Source organism: Cryptosporidium sp. chipmunk genotype I (assembly GCF_004936735.1).
Source record: "Cryptosporidium sp. chipmunk genotype I strain 37763 chromosome Unknown contig_10, whole genome shotgun sequence".
Classification (NCBI taxonomy): domain Eukaryota; phylum Apicomplexa; class Conoidasida; order Eucoccidiorida; family Cryptosporidiidae; genus Cryptosporidium; species Cryptosporidium sp. chipmunk genotype I.
This window is the reverse complement of record NW_027125596.1, coordinates 649,189-667,003: the sequence shown is the minus strand read 5'-3', so window position 1 is coordinate 667,003 and position 17,815 is coordinate 649,189. Positions and strand designations below refer to the sequence as shown.

The 17,815-nt window shown below is 32.6% G+C and overlaps 14 protein-coding genes across 14 annotated transcripts; 7 read left to right on the top strand and 7 right to left on the bottom strand.

The window, feature by feature from the left end:
- Positions 1–246: 246 nt before the first annotated feature.
- Positions 247–1,401, bottom strand: ELE39_000278 (kinase NPK2; the record flags this gene model as incomplete). Its single annotated transcript, XM_067343302.1, has 1 exon — positions 247–1,401. One exon carries the CDS (start codon positions 1,399–1,401, stop codon positions 247–249), a length of 1,155 nt encoding a protein of 384 aa, XP_067201236.1.
- A 460-nt stretch (positions 1,402–1,861) lies between these two features.
- Positions 1,862–2,353, top strand: ELE39_000276 (uncharacterized protein; the record flags this gene model as incomplete). The annotated part of the gene is made up of 1 exon (XM_067343300.1): positions 1,862–2,353. One exon carries the CDS (start codon positions 1,862–1,864, stop codon positions 2,351–2,353), a length of 492 nt encoding a protein of 163 aa, XP_067201234.1.
- Positions 2,354–2,640: 287 nt separating this feature from the next.
- ELE39_000275 (uncharacterized protein) lies at positions 2,641–3,165 on the top strand (the record flags this gene model as incomplete). The annotated part of the gene is made up of 1 exon (XM_067343299.1): positions 2,641–3,165. One exon carries the CDS (start codon positions 2,641–2,643, stop codon positions 3,163–3,165), a length of 525 nt encoding a protein of 174 aa, XP_067201233.1.
- Positions 3,166–3,237: 72 nt separating this feature from the next.
- On the bottom strand, positions 3,238–4,164 carry ELE39_000274 (uncharacterized protein; the record flags this gene model as incomplete). The annotated part of the gene is made up of 1 exon (XM_067343298.1): positions 3,238–4,164. The coding sequence occupies one exon, from the start codon at positions 4,162–4,164 to the stop codon at positions 3,238–3,240; it is 927 nt and encodes a 308-aa protein (XP_067201232.1).
- A 221-nt stretch (positions 4,165–4,385) lies between these two features.
- On the top strand, positions 4,386–6,272 carry ELE39_000273 (trafficking particle complex subunit 2; the record flags this gene model as incomplete). The annotated part of the gene is made up of 8 exons (XM_067343297.1): positions 4,386–4,699; positions 4,781–4,929; positions 4,980–5,051; positions 5,098–5,256; positions 5,328–5,483; positions 5,545–5,661; positions 5,769–5,967; positions 6,026–6,272. The coding sequence occupies 8 exons, from the start codon at positions 4,386–4,388 to the stop codon at positions 6,270–6,272; spliced, it is 1,413 nt and encodes a 470-aa protein (XP_067201231.1).
- A 107-nt stretch (positions 6,273–6,379) lies between these two features.
- ELE39_000272 (uncharacterized protein) lies at positions 6,380–6,838 on the bottom strand (the record flags this gene model as incomplete). The annotated part of the gene is made up of 1 exon (XM_067343296.1): positions 6,380–6,838. One exon carries the CDS (start codon positions 6,836–6,838, stop codon positions 6,380–6,382), a length of 459 nt encoding a protein of 152 aa, XP_067201230.1.
- A 528-nt stretch (positions 6,839–7,366) lies between these two features.
- Positions 7,367–8,466, bottom strand: ELE39_000271 (DHHC zinc finger domain-containing; the record flags this gene model as incomplete). Its single annotated transcript, XM_067343295.1, has 5 exons — positions 7,367–7,507; positions 7,570–8,111; positions 8,191–8,260; positions 8,315–8,359; positions 8,425–8,466. The coding sequence occupies 5 exons, from the start codon at positions 8,464–8,466 to the stop codon at positions 7,367–7,369; spliced, it is 840 nt and encodes a 279-aa protein (XP_067201229.1).
- An 826-nt stretch (positions 8,467–9,292) lies between these two features.
- On the top strand, positions 9,293–9,613 carry ELE39_000270 (uncharacterized protein; the record flags this gene model as incomplete). The annotated part of the gene is made up of 1 exon (XM_067343294.1): positions 9,293–9,613. One exon carries the CDS (start codon positions 9,293–9,295, stop codon positions 9,611–9,613), a length of 321 nt encoding a protein of 106 aa, XP_067201228.1.
- A 304-nt stretch (positions 9,614–9,917) lies between these two features.
- Positions 9,918–10,898, bottom strand: ELE39_000269 (articulin family; the record flags this gene model as incomplete). Its single annotated transcript, XM_067343293.1, has 1 exon — positions 9,918–10,898. The coding sequence occupies one exon, from the start codon at positions 10,896–10,898 to the stop codon at positions 9,918–9,920; it is 981 nt and encodes a 326-aa protein (XP_067201227.1).
- A 1,459-nt stretch (positions 10,899–12,357) lies between these two features.
- ELE39_000268 (starch binding domain-containing) lies at positions 12,358–12,834 on the top strand (the record flags this gene model as incomplete). The annotated part of the gene is made up of 1 exon (XM_067343292.1): positions 12,358–12,834. One exon carries the CDS (start codon positions 12,358–12,360, stop codon positions 12,832–12,834), a length of 477 nt encoding a protein of 158 aa, XP_067201226.1.
- Positions 12,835–12,988: 154 nt separating this feature from the next.
- On the bottom strand, positions 12,989–13,504 carry ELE39_000267 (uncharacterized protein; the record flags this gene model as incomplete). The annotated part of the gene is made up of 1 exon (XM_067343291.1): positions 12,989–13,504. One exon carries the CDS (start codon positions 13,502–13,504, stop codon positions 12,989–12,991), a length of 516 nt encoding a protein of 171 aa, XP_067201225.1.
- Positions 13,505–14,125: 621 nt separating this feature from the next.
- On the bottom strand, positions 14,126–15,055 carry ELE39_000265 (U3 small nucleolar RNA-associated 5; the record flags this gene model as incomplete). Its single annotated transcript, XM_067343289.1, has 1 exon — positions 14,126–15,055. One exon carries the CDS (start codon positions 15,053–15,055, stop codon positions 14,126–14,128), a length of 930 nt encoding a protein of 309 aa, XP_067201223.1.
- A 687-nt stretch (positions 15,056–15,742) lies between these two features.
- On the top strand, positions 15,743–16,879 carry ELE39_000264 (small GTpase of the Ras superfamily; the record flags this gene model as incomplete). Its single annotated transcript, XM_067343288.1, has 1 exon — positions 15,743–16,879. The coding sequence occupies one exon, from the start codon at positions 15,743–15,745 to the stop codon at positions 16,877–16,879; it is 1,137 nt and encodes a 378-aa protein (XP_067201222.1).
- A 157-nt stretch (positions 16,880–17,036) lies between these two features.
- ELE39_000263 (uncharacterized protein) lies at positions 17,037–17,411 on the top strand (the record flags this gene model as incomplete). The annotated part of the gene is made up of 1 exon (XM_067343287.1): positions 17,037–17,411. The coding sequence occupies one exon, from the start codon at positions 17,037–17,039 to the stop codon at positions 17,409–17,411; it is 375 nt and encodes a 124-aa protein (XP_067201221.1).
- Positions 17,412–17,815: the final 404 nt, after the last annotated feature.

The window sequence follows — 17,815 nt, the reverse complement described above, 5'->3', positions numbered from 1 at the left end:
TTATTATTTCAATGAATTGTCATAGCACAGAATCAAAATTATGTTAAAACTCTTTGTCAAATATTAATTTCAATTAATTTCTGTTATTACATATAAATATATTGATTCTAGCGACACCCAAAAAAGTTTAAAAATAGCGGATTTTGAAAAAGTGGACCCGCCGGGAATTGAACCCGGGACCTTGTGCATGCAAAGCACACGTAGCTACCACTGCACCACGAGCCCCTCGCGACGCTGAATGTATTCCTAATTGCTATCTATTTTTTGAATTCGTTTTAGCCAAGCCAAGAATTCGTAGCGATTACAGGTACCAAAATTTAGCCATTTGAGATCTTGGAGTTGGACCGCAGTGAATCGCTTTAAAGGGTCCAGCTCTAGGCATCCTTTGAGAAAGGCATAAAAGTCGGCGTTTTTGTGTAAGTGTTCTGGTAAAGGACATCTTTTTATTATTTTCTCCAGAAATGGTAGTGGCTCTCCATTTTCTGTATTATCTTCACATAAAATATAAACCATATCGAAAAGACTGAGGTTTTTGAAGGGGTGAGTTCCCACAGCCAATTCATAAATACAAATTCCAAGGCTCCAGATATCACTGGAGAAGGAGTATGATTTACCTTGTAGTCTTTCAGGACTCATATATATCTGAGTTCCAACAAAAGTGGAGACATTTTTATTATGGTCTTTGGTAGTATTTTGGTCAATGAGCTTTGAAATACCAAAATCACTGATTTTCACTGCTCCATCCTGGTTAATAAGAATGTTGTTTAATTTTACATCTCTGTGTATTCTGTTATTCTGATGAAGATATGCAAGTCCATCCACCATTTGTATTGAGATAAACTTTAGAAAGTTTTCATTGACTCCTTTTGAAGCTTCGTTGCTCTGGAAATTTCTATTCAAGTTTTTATAGAGTATATCACTTAAGGTACCAAATTCCATGTATTCCATCACTAAACAAACCACATTTTTGTTTGGTTTAATAAAAGCACCAAGGAATTGTACTAATAAAGGACAATAACTGGTTAGCCTCCAAGAGTGTATTTCTGCAGAGAGTTGAGTTTGGTGCAAAATATCTCCTACATAAATATCTTTTATAGCCACAGTTTTACCTGATGATTTATGGATTGCACCAAATACTACTGAACTTCTTCCGTGACCTAGTGGGGTTGGGTTTATTTCAAAATCCCCAAGTGATAGATGAACATCCCCAAGACCATAGTCTGACTCAAGACCTCTTGTACCTTCATGTGTAATATGAACTCCTGTACTTTTGTGTAGTAAGGATACTCCATCGGAAGAAAGAGACCAGTCAGTATGTAGGGAATTAGAGCCGTCAAAACTACCCTTTCTTTGTTCCTCATTTTCTTCGAACTCAAAACTGTCAAGCCTCAATGCACTCATGCTTGTTATGGGACTTTAAGATTTAATTTAAAATTAGAAATTTCATAAATTAAGAGTTATTAAATATATTGCTCAAGATATAAATTTAATCTGATAGGATTTCAGATTCTGATCTCCTAATTCAATATAGAAAAATACCAAATTATTCATAAGTACACATACTTTATTTTCATGCCTTTATTAATTTGCCTAATTTAATGTTCTGGCGCCATTTTAGTTCTGCCATTATTTTTTTAGTTAAAGTTGAATAAGGCAGAGAAAATTGGAAGAAGATTCGGAAGTTGCTCAAAACTTTTTCTTATTACATTTGAACAACTTAGGTTGTTGGATAATTTCTGGAGCAGGTGCGGAGTCAACAATAAATTCAGGAGAAAGTTGTAGAACAACTTATGAATTTGAAGGTCTATTGAACTAGACCTGAAAGGATAAAATTTATTACTCTAGGCACTGACTTGGAACAATGTATTCCAATAATAGGAGGAAATCTGGTAGAAAATGCGTCTTAGATACTGAAATTTCTTCGGCTTTGGAGAGAAGGATCAGAGCAAAAATTGTTAAAGACAGAGTTGATTTAAGAGGCTTAATCGATGAACATATTGGTAAAAGAAGAGCAATAGAAAACGAGCTCAGGGCTGATCCTAGAAGTTTAGATGATGACTCTTTGAGGGAGAGGATCCAAATTCTAGAGAAGGTTAGAGCTAATTTACTAAGAATTATTTCAATAAAGAGTGAGGCTTATTGCCGGATTCTAAAAGAAGTGGACGATTTTAGACGGGCTGAGCTTAGTAAATATGTGGAGCTTGAGAACAGAAAGAACAAAGAGAGGGAAAGTGCCATTCTGGGAGTAAATCTAAAGGATTTCTCATCCAATGTTAAAGATCTGGTTGATAGGATTAACCAGTACAAAGAGGACTATGAAAAAAAGAATAAGACAATTTCGCAAGATTCATAATGCTTGGTCTAGTTTACAATACCTTGAAGTTATGTTTCTAGAATAGTACAAAAATCTTTGCTTCCATATTTGGAATTAACCAAACAAATCCGCTCCAAGTAAAGTTGGAGGTAAAAACATATATAAACGACCACTGCCTTCTTGAGTTACTTCCAAAATTTTTTAAAACATTCAGAATAGAATATTCAAGTAATATTTCTCATCTTTATATTCCGACTTTACGATTGATTGTAAATCTTTGCTCAATTCGTGGCGCCAAGCTGAAATAGCACAAATTACTTAAATAAATGAAGTGTTTCTATGTACTTTCTTTGAATAACAGTGACGTATTTTCTGATCTGGGTATTCGGATTTTTGAAAGTATATATGAGGGTAGATCATGGGTCCCAAAGCAGATTTCGCTGAGTAACATTTATGAAACTAATCTAGACTCTGAAGACTTCAGGCAAAATGTATTAAACTCCATAATTCGCCAGATTTCGATGTTTGATCCCATAAGATATGAAGGGATTTGTCGTATTCAGGATGCCTCATATAGGGGATTTAGCTCTCTCTGGAGAATCTCTGAGCAGCTTGGCGTAATATTTATTATGGTAACTAGTGAGGAAACTTTCTCTCTAAGGGGGAAATCAATTCTGGACTTTGTGGTAGATTGGAGTGAGAAATTTATTCAATCTGGTAGGGAATTAGTAGCTAACGACATTCTTATACTCTTGCATATCTTAGCTCCAGCTGGCCAGCTCCAGTTATTAAACGACGATATTTTGTCCAAGATTGAGTTTATGGTTGATAAAGCTATTAGAAGCTATTAAGAATATTGAGATGAGTCATGCCTAAGTGAAAACAATCTGATTAATTCTTATTTGATTGAATTACTAATTTTCTTAATAAATGTATACATAGGGAACAAGTATATTTGGGGCGAAGTAATAAGGATTTCCATATGGCGGAACATAAGGGTTCCTAGGATAGTATGTCGGAATAATGTTATTAACAATTTCTGGCTTATGATTCCACTCCGATGTAGATGTATAGTTATAGTATTCATGTTGTTGTAATTGCTGCAAACGTCTTTTATTCTCAGTATTTCTAAGCTTATTCTCCATATTACTTTTCTGGTCACTTGGTCTTTGTTTTATATCCTTTTTTTCGGTACCTTCGTCCTCATCTCCATAAGTTGGGAAATGATTAATAACATTCATGGATTTATCATATAAAGCCATAGTTTCGTTATTAATCTTAAGTTGGTGACCTAAAGAAAGATACAAAACCATTTCGTCATCTATCGAGTAATCTATAGCTTCAACTTGATAACTTCTAAGTATTTGATCGTTGATTGGGATAGTCAAACTCATCTTATTCAAAGGAGTAACAAAAAGCCTATTCATATATAACTCCAATACTGATTGATAGTGTCCAGAATCTGACGTTTGACGAAATTGACCACCCTTTTCAGGGTCACTAAGGCGTCCAGAAGCCACACTCTTTTCCATAAAACTGTACCCATCAGCTACTTCTTTTTGGAAGCTTGGATTAAATACCTCTTTTTCAACAGCTTTTGAGGGAAAGATACTTTGGAAGTAAACTTGGACAGGATTTCTTCCGTTTCTATCTAAAATTACAAAGATTAAAATCAAAGCAATTGTTGTAAAAGCCGCAATTAGTAAGTAAGTCAGACAATTTTTGACTCTTTTTGAATGCTTTTGCTGACTCACAGTTTGCTTCTTTTCTTTTATTTCTGGAGATATTTCAAAGTCTTTGACATTACGTGCTCCAGACCACGTTCTTGATTCATCTTGTATTTCATTCATTTACGATTACAATAACTTTGAATTTTCTTTCTTTTAAAAACTTTAAATTCCTGTGAATTTTATAATAGAAAAGTTATTGATTTCCAAACTTGCATGCATTTAATTGTCAGTGCCAGACAACGCAGGGTGCTCGGACTTTAGTAATATTTGAACACTTAAGCCTAGTCCTTGAATTATAGGCGAAATTAAGTTTTCAACAGAGAAATCAGTTAACCTAAAAAATGACCAAGTGTTTAAGTTTGATATTTATAGTTTTGCTAGTTCATTTAAATAGAGTTGAATCTCAGATTTATGGTTCAGCTAAAGAAGTTCTTGGAGAGATAAATTCGAATAATTATCCAGATTTCTCTGATCTCACAAACTACCCCTATTATTTGCCAGAAAAGGCAATTATTGGCTATGACTCTCCATCTCTAAAGGAAAACATATACAGAGTTGACGATTATAACAATAAGAGAGACTTAGATGCTAGCCATTATAAAGAGTTTCAAAAACGAAAAGAAGAGTTTAGTGAAATAGAAAAGAAAAGAAGAAGGTAAATTAGCAACAGCTTGGCAACTGGTCTAGTATTGGTTGTCAATGAGAATAACAATTTAACTATATTAACACAAACTAGAAATCAAGAGGCTTATAAAGAATTCATCAAACCACCAAAACAAGGCCACAAGTCTAGGAAGGACAATGTGAACAAAATGATTGTGAAAAGGATGCTGGAGGACGAGAAGATGTATTCTAATAGTACAAGAGCTGAAATAAATCACGAATGTACGTTTATTGTAATTAGTATTCAAAATATAATAAAAATTGTAATCTAGTGGTTAGAAAAGTTGAATCTCCATTTGAAGCGGAAAGAATGGGAATATACCCAGTTATAGATGAATTAGATTGTAAGTTATTAATGTTAACAACTTATATTTAATAAAATTCTTCCAGATATTGATAGAAAGGTATATAAATACCATCTTAGAAACAATAATGGAAAGAGAATTCACTACAAAACTTCAGATGCAAACCATTTGGCATACTTTTATGATGTAAACGCTAATTGTTACTGGTTTAAATCCAATATAGACCCAGAATGCCTCACTTATGGTAAGCTTTAAGTATTTAATAAAGGTTATTTCATTTTAACAATACAAAAATATCTTATATTACAATCAAAGAGGAAATATACTCAAAAACAAGGGTTGACCCTACACTGAACGTCGCATTTGACAGCTCTTTTTATCAAAGATTACCTCAAGAATACGGACGAGACAGAGAATGTGCTGCTACTTATAAAGATCCTATTACTAGAAGGAGGATTTGTATTAGAGAAGGTAAGTTTAGATAGTGTGAAGTCTGGAATAAAAAAACAAGTTTTTTGCAAATTAATTTCAGGAGAGTACTTTGACAACCTTAAAAAAGGACCCCACAGAAATGGTTTTATTGTTTGGCATCCTGAAAAATCCAAACATTCCGTTGAAATGGATATTTTTAGTGAAGAATATTTTCAAAGTTAATTTTTTAGACCCGTAAATACCTGAGTGATTTTGACTATTATCAAGACTATATATTATGTCGGTTTGGCGGGCTTAAAAGAGTATTTTCAAGTTAATTGTTAGGCAATAAATTTGTGGTTATGATACCTACAAATCAGGATTGTTTGATATTTACAATAGTGGGGAGGAATGACTCCCCCTTATATGAGGTGGATTTGTCTAACAATACTGGGAAAATAGGATCGAATGGTTGTGCTGACGAGTTATTGCTTCACGCTTCATTGGATGCATTGGACGAAAATACTTGGAGAAATTCAGCATTGTAGGTTGAGTATATTTGAGGGACTAGAAGCCTTTAATTGATTGAAATTTTATTTCAGGTATATGAGAACAATTTATAAGCTTGGCGATACTCAGATTTCGGCATTCGTAACGCCAGGACACACAAAGTTTTTGCTCTTACATCACGGTAAAAGTAGTGAGAATATAAGGCAATTTTTTAACGAAGTTAGGGATTTGTATGTAAAAATTCTAATGAATCCTTTCCAAGAGGCGAATCAGCCAATTCTGACACCTTCATTCGATGTGAGAGTCAGACAAGCAGCAAGAAGATTACTTTTACAATAGTTACAATACAGCTTGATAAACAAAATTTACAAAACAGAGTAATTACGTAATACAGTAGATTAACTATGCTATATCTTATAGGTCGATTGTGATTCAATAAAAATTGCCTAACAGCATCCTGATCTCTTCTTCTTAGCTATCTTTGTTGCAACTGGAGGGATAATTCCTGGGTTTATCAAGCCATAAGGATCATAAGTATATGGCATTGTCATGATTCCTGAGCCCCCATATTGATTTGGTAGATAAAAACTGCTTCCCATTGCAGAACCATAGGGTGCAGAGTAGCCACCTGAAAGCATGTTTGGGTCAATTTCATACATTCCTGGCATTCCGACACTTGCAAAAGCTCCGCTTCCCATACTCATCGGGGCAGAACCATTTGGAGGGAAGAAATAACCACTTCCTCCTGCCATAGATTGGAATACCATATTCTGGCCCATACCAGAGCTGTATGGCACACCTGCAGATGCTACTCCTGCATTCATTCCAATCTGAGCTTGTGCTCCTGCGATCTGTTGAGCTTGCTGTTCTGATTGCACTGCTTGTACATTAGATTGTTCACTCATTTTCTAATTTGCTTTTAATCTAAACAGTTAATACTAATATTTTACCTCTTTCTACGATTTATGTGTTAATTACTTCTACAAGCTCACGTTGTATTGATATATTTCAATAAAAAATCCCCTCAAATTAACTCTTTCAAACAAATTCCTTATATAACAATTGTTTCTTATTTAAGCAATTTATTTGTGTGGATGAGGGATTCAAGTAATTTTACACCCCATTGCTTTGTTTAGGCGGGAAACAATAGCGGTAGATTCGAGTCTGTGGGGTTAGAGTGTTGCATGCAGAAAAAAAAATCAAAATTGATTGGGAGACATTAAGTATATATGAAATATATATTTTCTATTATTTTGTTAAATTATGAATGATGAAGTGCCAGTCTCTTCTTTGACCGATTAATCTCGTATAAAGATAGGGGTTTTAGTAAAAGATGGCGTAGATAAAAAGATTTTGCAATTAGCTTTGAGTTTAAACAGTTATTACAAACAATAGGTGTTTGATGACTAAATGGACAGGGATCGATTTAGGTATTAGACTTCCTTCTCAATTTTTTTAATTGGGAAGAAAAGTCCATCAGAAGGTGGTAGGCCGACGGGAACAAGCCATAAAAGTGGATTTTCACCAAATACACTTTGAATATTTTTATATATTCCTTGGTCATATGTAAATCCCTGATATGGTACAAAAATGGTTGATTAGGGCTGAATTTGGGTAAAATAAAGTTAAAACTTACCTTTTCTTTGCTTCTTTTTTCGCAAAATTCGATTGTTGTTTCGTTTCTTGAGGTAATATATACATGGAATAAGAAGAAAGGAACTACTATAATAAGTAGTACAGCACTGAAACAAATTCCCAGCGAGACAAGATATAGATGACCAAAGGTTACATTTTTATCACTCCAAATATTGCTTAATGTGTTAATTTGACTGAACATCATATATATAAGTGAGGCACATCCATAGAGAAGTGCAAGAAAGAAGAATTTATAGTTGAAATATCCAATACAATTTCCAAACCATGGACAATAATGATCCATTCTTAGTACATTTCTATTTAGCTGACGACAATAGTGAGCTCTGTCTGGTTTATATACTAGCTCGTACTTGCAGAATCTTAATCTCCCATCATCTTTTCTTTCAAATATTAATTTTGGGTCTGGAGTATTTCTCCATTCTTCGGTTACAGGGACTCTACCTGCATCTGTAAAGAAGGACTTGAATAGTGATATTTTGTATAGTAGAAACAAAAAGTTTATAATGATAAAATCTCGAATGCCTATAGTTTAGTTATTAAAATGTAAAATGTCCAAATAAAAAATAAAGTGTTTTTAAGGCACAGCTCCTTTATAACTTACCTTCTTGAAATTTTGATTCGACTCTAAATGCCTTGGAGATTCCAATTTGCAGTAGTGGCAATAAATGAAACTGAATAGGTTGTGAATAATCGTTTATATTTGATTTATTTTAATAAAAACTTACTGCAAAGTATATAAAATAAAGTACTGCTGTTAGGAGCAAGACAAACTATATAGGGAAGAATTAATTTTTGATTTTATTTAGATTTATTTTTTTGGGATATCATAACTTACAATAAATGGTAAGTATTTTGTAATTGAAATTTTTTCTTCCATATTCAAACTTTCATTATAAATTCAAATTCAAATTAATTAATTCAACAGGAATTCCTTTATTTGTTCCTTCCAAAATATTATTGTTGACCAACTATGCTCAAGAAGAATATATTTTCCACTTTACTTCCAATTCAAAATCACCAGTTTTTTTTTGCTACTATTTTGATTATTTCAACACTGCTTTTTATTCACCTCCCCTCCCCTCAGATTTTTCTTGCATGCAATTTTTGTTGACACGTCACTGCCAGTTTTGACCAGTACCGGCATAAATCCACATGCAAATATTAAAAAAAAAATGGGGCAATAATTCCAGGGCGGTTAAAATAATGGTGCATGCATTTAAGAATTATTGTAAATTGCTAGTGAAATAGCAAGCTAAATAGAAAGAAGTGGTCAGAAATGCGCAGATTTTTATGTTTTAAATTCCAATTCTAAATTGGAACAGAGGGAGGAATAGAGAAGATATTAGAAGAAGAGTTATCGTTAAAAAGAATTAAACTGTAAGAAAAGAAAAAAAATTTATTTTGGCCTTGATTTTAATTGAATAGTAGCCAATAAAATTATAGAGTAAAATAAGGAAGAAAATACCATATAAAGTCCAAGTAAGCATTTTTATTTGCTAAGTTTTCAATTTCATTGATATTAATTTCTCAAAAATTTCTTGGTAGTATTAATAATAGCTGAGCGGGCTAAAAGTTTGTGTAATAATTCACATTACATCTGTGGGGAACAAGTCAAATAAAGTCAATTAGGAGATAAGCAATTGTAAAAGTTAAATCAAAGACATATAAGTGCTTTTATAAAGAGATTAACTTTTTCATAATAAATGATTGTAGCTTTAGAAGAAGTTGTTAAGTATATTGAGAGCAATTTTGGAGATATATTGACCTTGTCAGAAATTGATAATAGTTATAAAGACAAAATAACTGCGAAGGCTACACTGGGATTTCAGCAAAATAAAGATAATTCCAGCAAGTTTTATGAAAAGAAAATTGTGAATTTGGAGATAAGCAAAAGTGGTTTTCGGGTTTTAGAGAAAGAAAGTTCGAATTTCTACGAAACTATTGAAGGGTTCTTGTATTCACAAGTCCCGGAAACATGGATAAGGTATTTTGAAACAAAAATAGGTGAGAAGTTGCAAGAATAAAAACAATAAACAATGGTGAATTATGAGTATTATTGTTGATTATTTAAGGAAATATATTTAGCGTCTATTGAAAAAATAATCTTATTGGTGATACTAAATCATTATGGGTAAGTATTACTATTAATATTATTATTTTGATTTTGCCTTTGCTATATTGAATAACAAAATGATATAATTAGATCAATTGTTAATAACGATATATTCATTAAAAATGCAACAGGTAAACAAAATAATATGAGTAGTGTTACTTAGTTACAATACCATACCTTTTATTTACAATGAGAGCATCCTTAATATTTTAAATTTATTGATTATTTGAATGCGGAGGCATTACTCTAACATTTACTGGCATATTTCCTTTCATGAATTGTGGCATTCTTGGCTCAACTGGTTGGCTTCCTTCGGGTAGTGGGAAGGGAGAACTATTGATATCATTAATCTGAGCTAAGCTAGCATTGCTCATATTTGGGATAGCACTTGGTGAGGAAACTGAATTGTTGTTTGGTATATTGTAATCCTGAGCCATATTGGTTTCTCTACCATCTGGACCAACTGTAACTTTAACAGGTGGTAGATCCTTAATTTCCGGCTGTACATAAGGCACAATAACTGGAGCAGGACATACAACCTCAACATCAAACTTGGGTACATATTTAACAACTGGTATATCATCATAAACTTCCTTCCATTTATATCGGATAACTTCTATTGGTTCTTCAATTTCAACAACTTTTGGAACTACTTTATCAACAACATCTACAACAACCTCCTTTTCAGTTACTTTATCAACATATTGAATTTGAGAAATTTCAATATAAAGAACTTTTTGTTCGCCAACAAATTTTGGAACAAGTTTTGGTACTTCTCTAACTTCCCAAGTTGGTACGTATTTTGGATTAAATCCAACAATATGTTCCAAGTCGACCACCTTTTCTACTACAGTTACATTTGGAACCTCAACTTCTTTCTCTTGTACCTCAACTTCAAGTTTTGGAACTTCATGAATGACTTCCTGGTGATAAATCTTTGGCAAGATCTTATCCTTAATAATTGTCTGTGGCACCTCAATAATTTTATCTCTTCTCTGAATCTCCTGAACTACAGGAACTGTAATGAGCGGAGCTTGATCAACTTCTAATCGATAATACCCTGAGGATGGGTGTGCTTGATGTGGAAAACAGTTGTTATCAAACTGTCCCATTTGAGTGGGATCTACCCAGGTTGCCGTTACTCCATCTCCTACAGATGCATGGAACATATCACTTGGTTGCTGTGGCTGTTGCATCTTTATCACTTTTTTTTTTTAAATTGATTTATTAGATCAGCTAAAATGACAATAGTTGTTGATAATAGTGCTTTTATTAATTGTTTTCTTACAAGATCTATTAAATTTTCCAGCTAATCTGTACTAAATTACTGTAATAACTCTATTGATCTGCCTATAATCTCGTATTCTTAAAACTCAAAATCTTAAAGTATCTGCCCCTTAATGACTTCAAACTTTTTTCAATTTCTTATTCCTGCCCAATCATGCACCTTTTACCCTCTTTATCTTTCTCAAAATTATTTATTAATATGTATAAATATATATCTATATGTGTATAAATAATATATTATATATTAAACCACTCTCTCCCTTGTTCTATATATTTACTCCTTTGCTTTTTACATGTATTCTCTATTATTGCCCTTTTTTTTCTCTATAATACACACAATCCGGAGACGAGACGTTATGTAAATTGGCGCCACGTGCTAAATATTAGATTTCTAAGATTATTACATGGGTAATTAAATCAATGAGAAATTATATATATAATCATATAACTTTATAAATGCGAGAAATAAGTCTCTATTGAAAATAAATCAAATTGAACTAAAAAAATTTTGTTCATTTGTTCAAAAAATTTCCATGTTAAAGTGCTAATAGTAGAGTGCTTTATTTAATATCAAACTAAAATCTGTGTGTGCATTCAAATATATTCTGGTTGAAAGTTAAACAAGATACATGAAATAAGGTAGTTTTGCATGTGAAAATTAAAAAGCCATGCATCTATGTATTTATTTCTTAATTATTCAAGACAGATGAGCCTTAAGAATAAAATAAGGGCTTTCTGTTCATCACATGTATAATTTGTCCTTATATTTTGGTTAAATTAATAATAGAGAATAAACTTTTCTCGAGGATTTTTTCCTTGGCATTATTTCAAGAAAACCTGGTTTTATGATACAACTAAAAGAGGATGCTCCGTAGTTGAAATTAGGTTTTCCAATTTTTCATAACTTTTTTTTTTGTTTACTTGGATTTATTGTTAAATAAATTTTAGGTTTGGGACTTGACATTTTTTGTATTTACTACTTATTGATAAATTAATATAGATCATTATTTACTTTAGGCGGGAAATGCACAGAAAAAATTAATATGAGAATTATAGGGCAAAAAACAATCGAATAAAATAAGAAATATTGAACCAGATAGTTACGGAAACATAATTTCGTTTTACTCGAAAATAGTACAGAAAACTGTATAAAAAGAAAATTTGAGAAGGCTTTACAAGAAAGTAATTGATTTAAACAAGCTGTTATATTATAGAGGATAGTGCAGAAAGGAAGAGGGGGAGGGCTAACAAAGCAAACTCATCAAGGGTTAATTTTTGCTTAATTAATTTGGTTAGCTAAGTTGCTCTGTGAAAATATTGCTTGGTTTGAAGACGTTTAGGTGAAGAAAGAAAAATTGGTATCTTAATATGGAGCCAAGTAGGAAGGAAAATATTGAGGAGACCCTGGACGAAAATAGGCTTAGGATAAGAAAGTTATATGAACAGAAGTTACATGATCGCAAATTAAGAATATATGAGGAGGCCCTAGAGGAGGCAATAAGACGTGAGAAGATGAATGTTAGTATTATAATCAAATTTGGAGTGAAATTTGAGACAAAATTTGGACAAGAGCTTAAAGTAGTTGGGAATATTGTAGAACTAGGGAACTGGAATGTGGAAAATGGATTAACAATGAAGTGGACTGAAGGAAGCTTTTGGACTGCAAGCGTTAAGGTTGTTCCAAATAGTAGGGTTGAAAATATTGAATACAAGTATGTATTAACGAACGGTTCTTATACAGCTCATATTTGGGAACCAGGAAAAAATCACTCAGTACAGATAAGCAGTGATACACTTAGAGAGCTACAACTTACAGATGCCTGGGGAGGTGGCGGTTTGTATTAGGAGTTAACTATAGTAATATTGACATAGAAAAATAAATAGTAATAAAAACTATTGAGGTAGTTTTATTAGTACATAATCATAGCAAATTTGTTATATCCAGCTTTTATTACACAAACTATCTAGTTTATCTCATAACTAGTATTTAATGATCTAATTATAATCCTACAGCGTTTTCCAGATTCTTAAGTCTTACTTCCTGAGCATTCTTTAAGTTCCATGTGCTTCCTCCTTGAATCTTGATTTCCCAGGTAGATCTGAAAATTGTGATGGAGATAATGTTTACTATTAGTGTTACAATCCAAATCAAAGTAATAATAAATGCCATTTTAAATCCTATCAACAAGTGCCCAACTTGTAGAAAACTATAGCTCCAAAGGCACCACTGGTATATTATCTGGAAAGTTACTACAATTGCTGTAAACTGTGTTGAAAAGTATGCAAATCCTGCTCCTCCTGGACCACAATAGAAGCATAGGAATGACAAGAGTGTGACACCTGTGAACAAAGCTGATGATGTCAGGCCACCAATTTCCTGGTTTGGAGTTTGTGAAAATTGGCATGTTGTGAAGATTCCTGATGTTAATAAAATGAGAGATGTAATTGTTCCAGAAACTCCCAGAGGAATACAACAACAACATTTTCCATGTGTTGAAGAGCCAAGATAACACATTTTATTTCCCAGCTAATGACTTTTTTCTTTACTTTTTCCTAATTTGTCCCTTAATTTTTAGATTTTCAAAGCTTTAATTCTATTTTACCGGCCTCTTTTTTTTTTTTACTATAATCCGAGCATGAATTATACTCCAAAGGCCTAATTTCACAAATCAAATATTTTATTTAGACGACAAATTTCAAGAATTTATAGAAAAAAAGCCCTTTCCTTTCTTTTTCTTGCCTTTTCCCTCCCTAATATCTTCTTTTCCAACCCCATAATTTTGGTTAGGGACTATTCTTTCTTTCATTTATTAGTAATTCCCTTCTTCCTAACTTTTTTCCTTCCATCAAGTCCAACTTATATAATGGAAAAAACTTCATAAAAATCCAATATAAGTTTCCAGAATTGCAAATTAACTAGAATTGAATATTAATCAAATAAATTAGGGTTTAGATACGAATATGTATATGTATATATATTTGCTAATATAGGACTACTAGACTATAGAAGAGGAGAGTTAGATATAGATAATTGTAATCAAAATATTGAGAAAATATGAATATAGAGATTCTAGAATATGATCTGGACATGAAATCCAGGTTCTGATTTCAGTTTCAGTTGCATTTTCTGATTTTCTTACTCGGAGTTCGCTCCGTCTTCATGCTCATTTTCATCATCATTCTCTTCACCCTCGTTATCATTCTCGTTACTCTCGTCACTTTCGTCACTTTCGTCACTTTCGTCACTTTCGTCACTCTCGTCCTTGGTGCTTTTAGTTTGCCGAACTTTGCGTATCTTTTTATTATAATCTTCAACATCGTCATCATTCTCTTCATCGTCATTATCATCGTTATCTTCATCCTCATCTTCAATATCCTCATCCTCATTCCCGCCCTCATGGCCAACATCATCTTCATCTTCGTCTTCATAGTTGTCAAAGCTGTCATTTTCATCATTTTCGTGATCTGCCTCAAATTGGTAAGTGATTAAAGCATTGTTAGACTCAGAGGAGATTTTATTGCACATTTCTGTAATAAGTTTGTTTTCCTCAATAATATGCTGAAATATGTCCAAAGTAGATTGGAGACTTATCAAATCTTTGTTATAACTTAGCCTCATAGAAATAATCTCATTCAACCTTTCCATCTGGTTCAAAATGAGTGAAATTCTATCAAAATCCCCTTTAAAAGCTACAGTTTGTCTGCCTATACTTTCAAGTAAAACTGAAATCCAGTTAGAAAGCTCCAAAAGCTTCATTGGATTACTCTCTATTCTATTCATTATCTCCTCAAAAAGCTCCAAACAATTCACATCGGAAATCTGGCTTACGGAACCTCTGATCGTCTTAATATCGTTGTGAGAAAGTGCATTCTCCAACATATTCTTATCCTTACTTTGTATACCTTGTCTCAATATACTCACAATTGTCACACTCTGATTATTAGCTCCCTTAAATTCATAGTTTTCGCTAGCTGCTCCTCCAGCCACCTTATTAGCTTCACTAGTGCCCGTCTTTCTCATTTTTTTAGGGGAATGTAAGATACTCTGTTCAGAATAGCCCTCCATTTTGTCTTAATTCCTCCTCTTACCAACTAATTGCAAAAAATTAATTCGAATTATAGTTATCAGTCAATAATTAACTAGTCTATAACTGCTATCAGATTAATGAGTAAACCAAGTGGCCTAATTATATAAGCAGAACCAAAGAAAACAATCTAACTTGAGTTCTCCTCTTGCTTTTTTCCTTACACTTGGTCAATTTATGACTTTTCTCCTTTTATTGCTATTTTTTCTTTATTGATAAATCAGGGTTCCCGCCCAACCATTCCCGCCCAAAGTTTGATAAATTACAATATAATGGTGTTTGATAATAAATAATTAAATACCTAAGAATAATTTGCATGAATAATATATATAAAAGAGAAAATTAAAGGGTTGAATTGCAATTAGTATTAGGGAAGAATTTGGTGGTGTGAATAGCTATTGTGCTGAATGAATGTTTTTTCTATCCTTTGACCCCTTTAATTATTAGAAGTTTTCTTTAGGAATAGAGAAATAACTAAGTTTTCTGTGAATTCGTGTGGGGAGAAGTCCCTAAAGGAAACAGAATAAAATTAAGCTTGAAAAGAAGAAAACTAGTCTTTCAGTTTATATACATAAATAAATATAAATATAAATATAAATAAATAAATAAATATATATATATATATATTTTAGCTTTTAAATTCAGATCCAAAGTTCTTCAGAAAAAAAATGGTTTCAGATGTCATAAGCAGTGATGGACTTAACTTAGAGATAGAAGGCGACAACACTGCTTTAACTTCAGGAAATTCCAACCATCTACTTTTAGGAGGTCAAATTTTGGAAAAAAGTAATGCCAACTTGGCAGAATCCTCGATTCACAAGATCTTTTCTGAAGAAGCTGACAAAAAGATTATATTGGAAAATGATGTACCACTAATCATGCTATGTGGACTAGGAAGTAGTGGAAAGACTTCCATAATCAAAGTATTGTATGATAAGGTTTCACCTCATGAAACGGTTTCTTCAGCTCCAACTCGATCTGGAAGCATTACATTGATTAAGAATGAATCAAAACTTCTTCCTTGCTTCGGAATTATTGACCTACCTGGAACTGGCCAGATCCAAGATTCTCTATTGGGGGAAGATATCCTCAGCAAAGTCTCATCCTTGGTTTTTGTCATAGATTCCCAGAATTATCCCTACAACACAGAAATTTTAAGAGCAAAGAGACTTTTTCAAAATGCTATGCAAGTTAAACCCGGAATTACTTTTGAAGTATTCCTTCACAAAACGGACAATGAAAACTTTTCATTGGATGGAGCCCACTTGGAGTCTCAAAGAGACATCCATGAAAAAATTTCAAGCTTTATATTCCAACATGGTTTTGAAATTGATATTAGGTACCACTTTACCTCTATATACAATGATTCTCTTTTAGAAGCCTTTAGCAAAGTCACACAAAAGATCTCGCCATTTACTCAAATACTTGAAAGACTACTTGATATTCTAGTCATTTCCTCTTCTTTAGAAAAGGCTTTCCTTATGGATATTTACTCCAGAACATTTATTGCCAGTGACTCATCCCTTTTCGATCCTATTGGTTTTGAACTCTGTGCTGATATTCTTAATGTAATTTCTGAAATCAGCGAAATATATGCACCAAATTGTTCCCTATCAAGAAGTTCATCTGGAATTTCATGCTCTACTAACCTTGATTCTGGACATCTTCTTCACATTCAATCAATCGACCATAATATCGTCCTTGCATGCGTTATTAGAAACGAACATGTCAAAAACACATCCCTCATTAATATCAATATTGATACCCTTAAGCAAACTCTCATTCAAAAAGTACTTTCTCCTTAATTCATATCCTAATTGCATGTACATTTTGTCCATTACAGGCTTGTCGCGGCTTCCCGCCAAAACTTATTAATACCTTTAATATATTGTAGTGAAATTTCATATAAATAAATTAGTTAATAAATACATTTTCATGTTTATATAATTGAAGGTTTTGTATATGCGATCCAACCTAGGGCCTGCAAAAAGCCCACCAGCTTCTGACACCAATCAATTCGCAATTTGGGAACTTAGCAAAGCTCCAACCTCCCCCACGTCGTCAAACTCACCAAACTCTGAATACCTGCTAAACCCATCAGCTTCAACCTCAGATCCTTCCGGCCTTAAATTTGAACCTAAATGCTCTTCTTGCGAAATTTACTTTAGAAGAATGAATGGCCTCGAAAATGAACTACAAATTCTTACTAATAACATTTATTGTCTTTTCAAAACTGCTAAAGAGGAAATTCAGAGAAAAGACAAACTAATCCAAGAAAAGGATGAAATCATCAGACAACTTAAAAAAACGAAAATGAATAAACAATATAGCAAATAATTCTCCACAAATATTTTAATTATTCCTACTTATTTTATTTCAAATATCCTATCTAATAAATACCTTATAATTAATTATATTATATACACCTCCTTTTCCCACATGCATGCGTATATATACATGCTTAATATGACCTATTCTATTTAATCACTTAAACATATTTGAATCGTAAGGAATATTTTAATTATTTATTACTGCGAAACTTGTCATTCCTCTATTTTCCAACTCTGTTTCTGTATCGATTATATTCACACTTTTTCCCCCCCTTCGTTTGCTTTCTTGATTTCTTCATTACTAATTAAATTTGAGCGCCAAAACGTTGCAATATTATTTAGTTAATTCTTATACTTTTGGGCGGGCATTTGCATTCTTATAGTGCTGTTATAGCTTATAAAGATAAATTA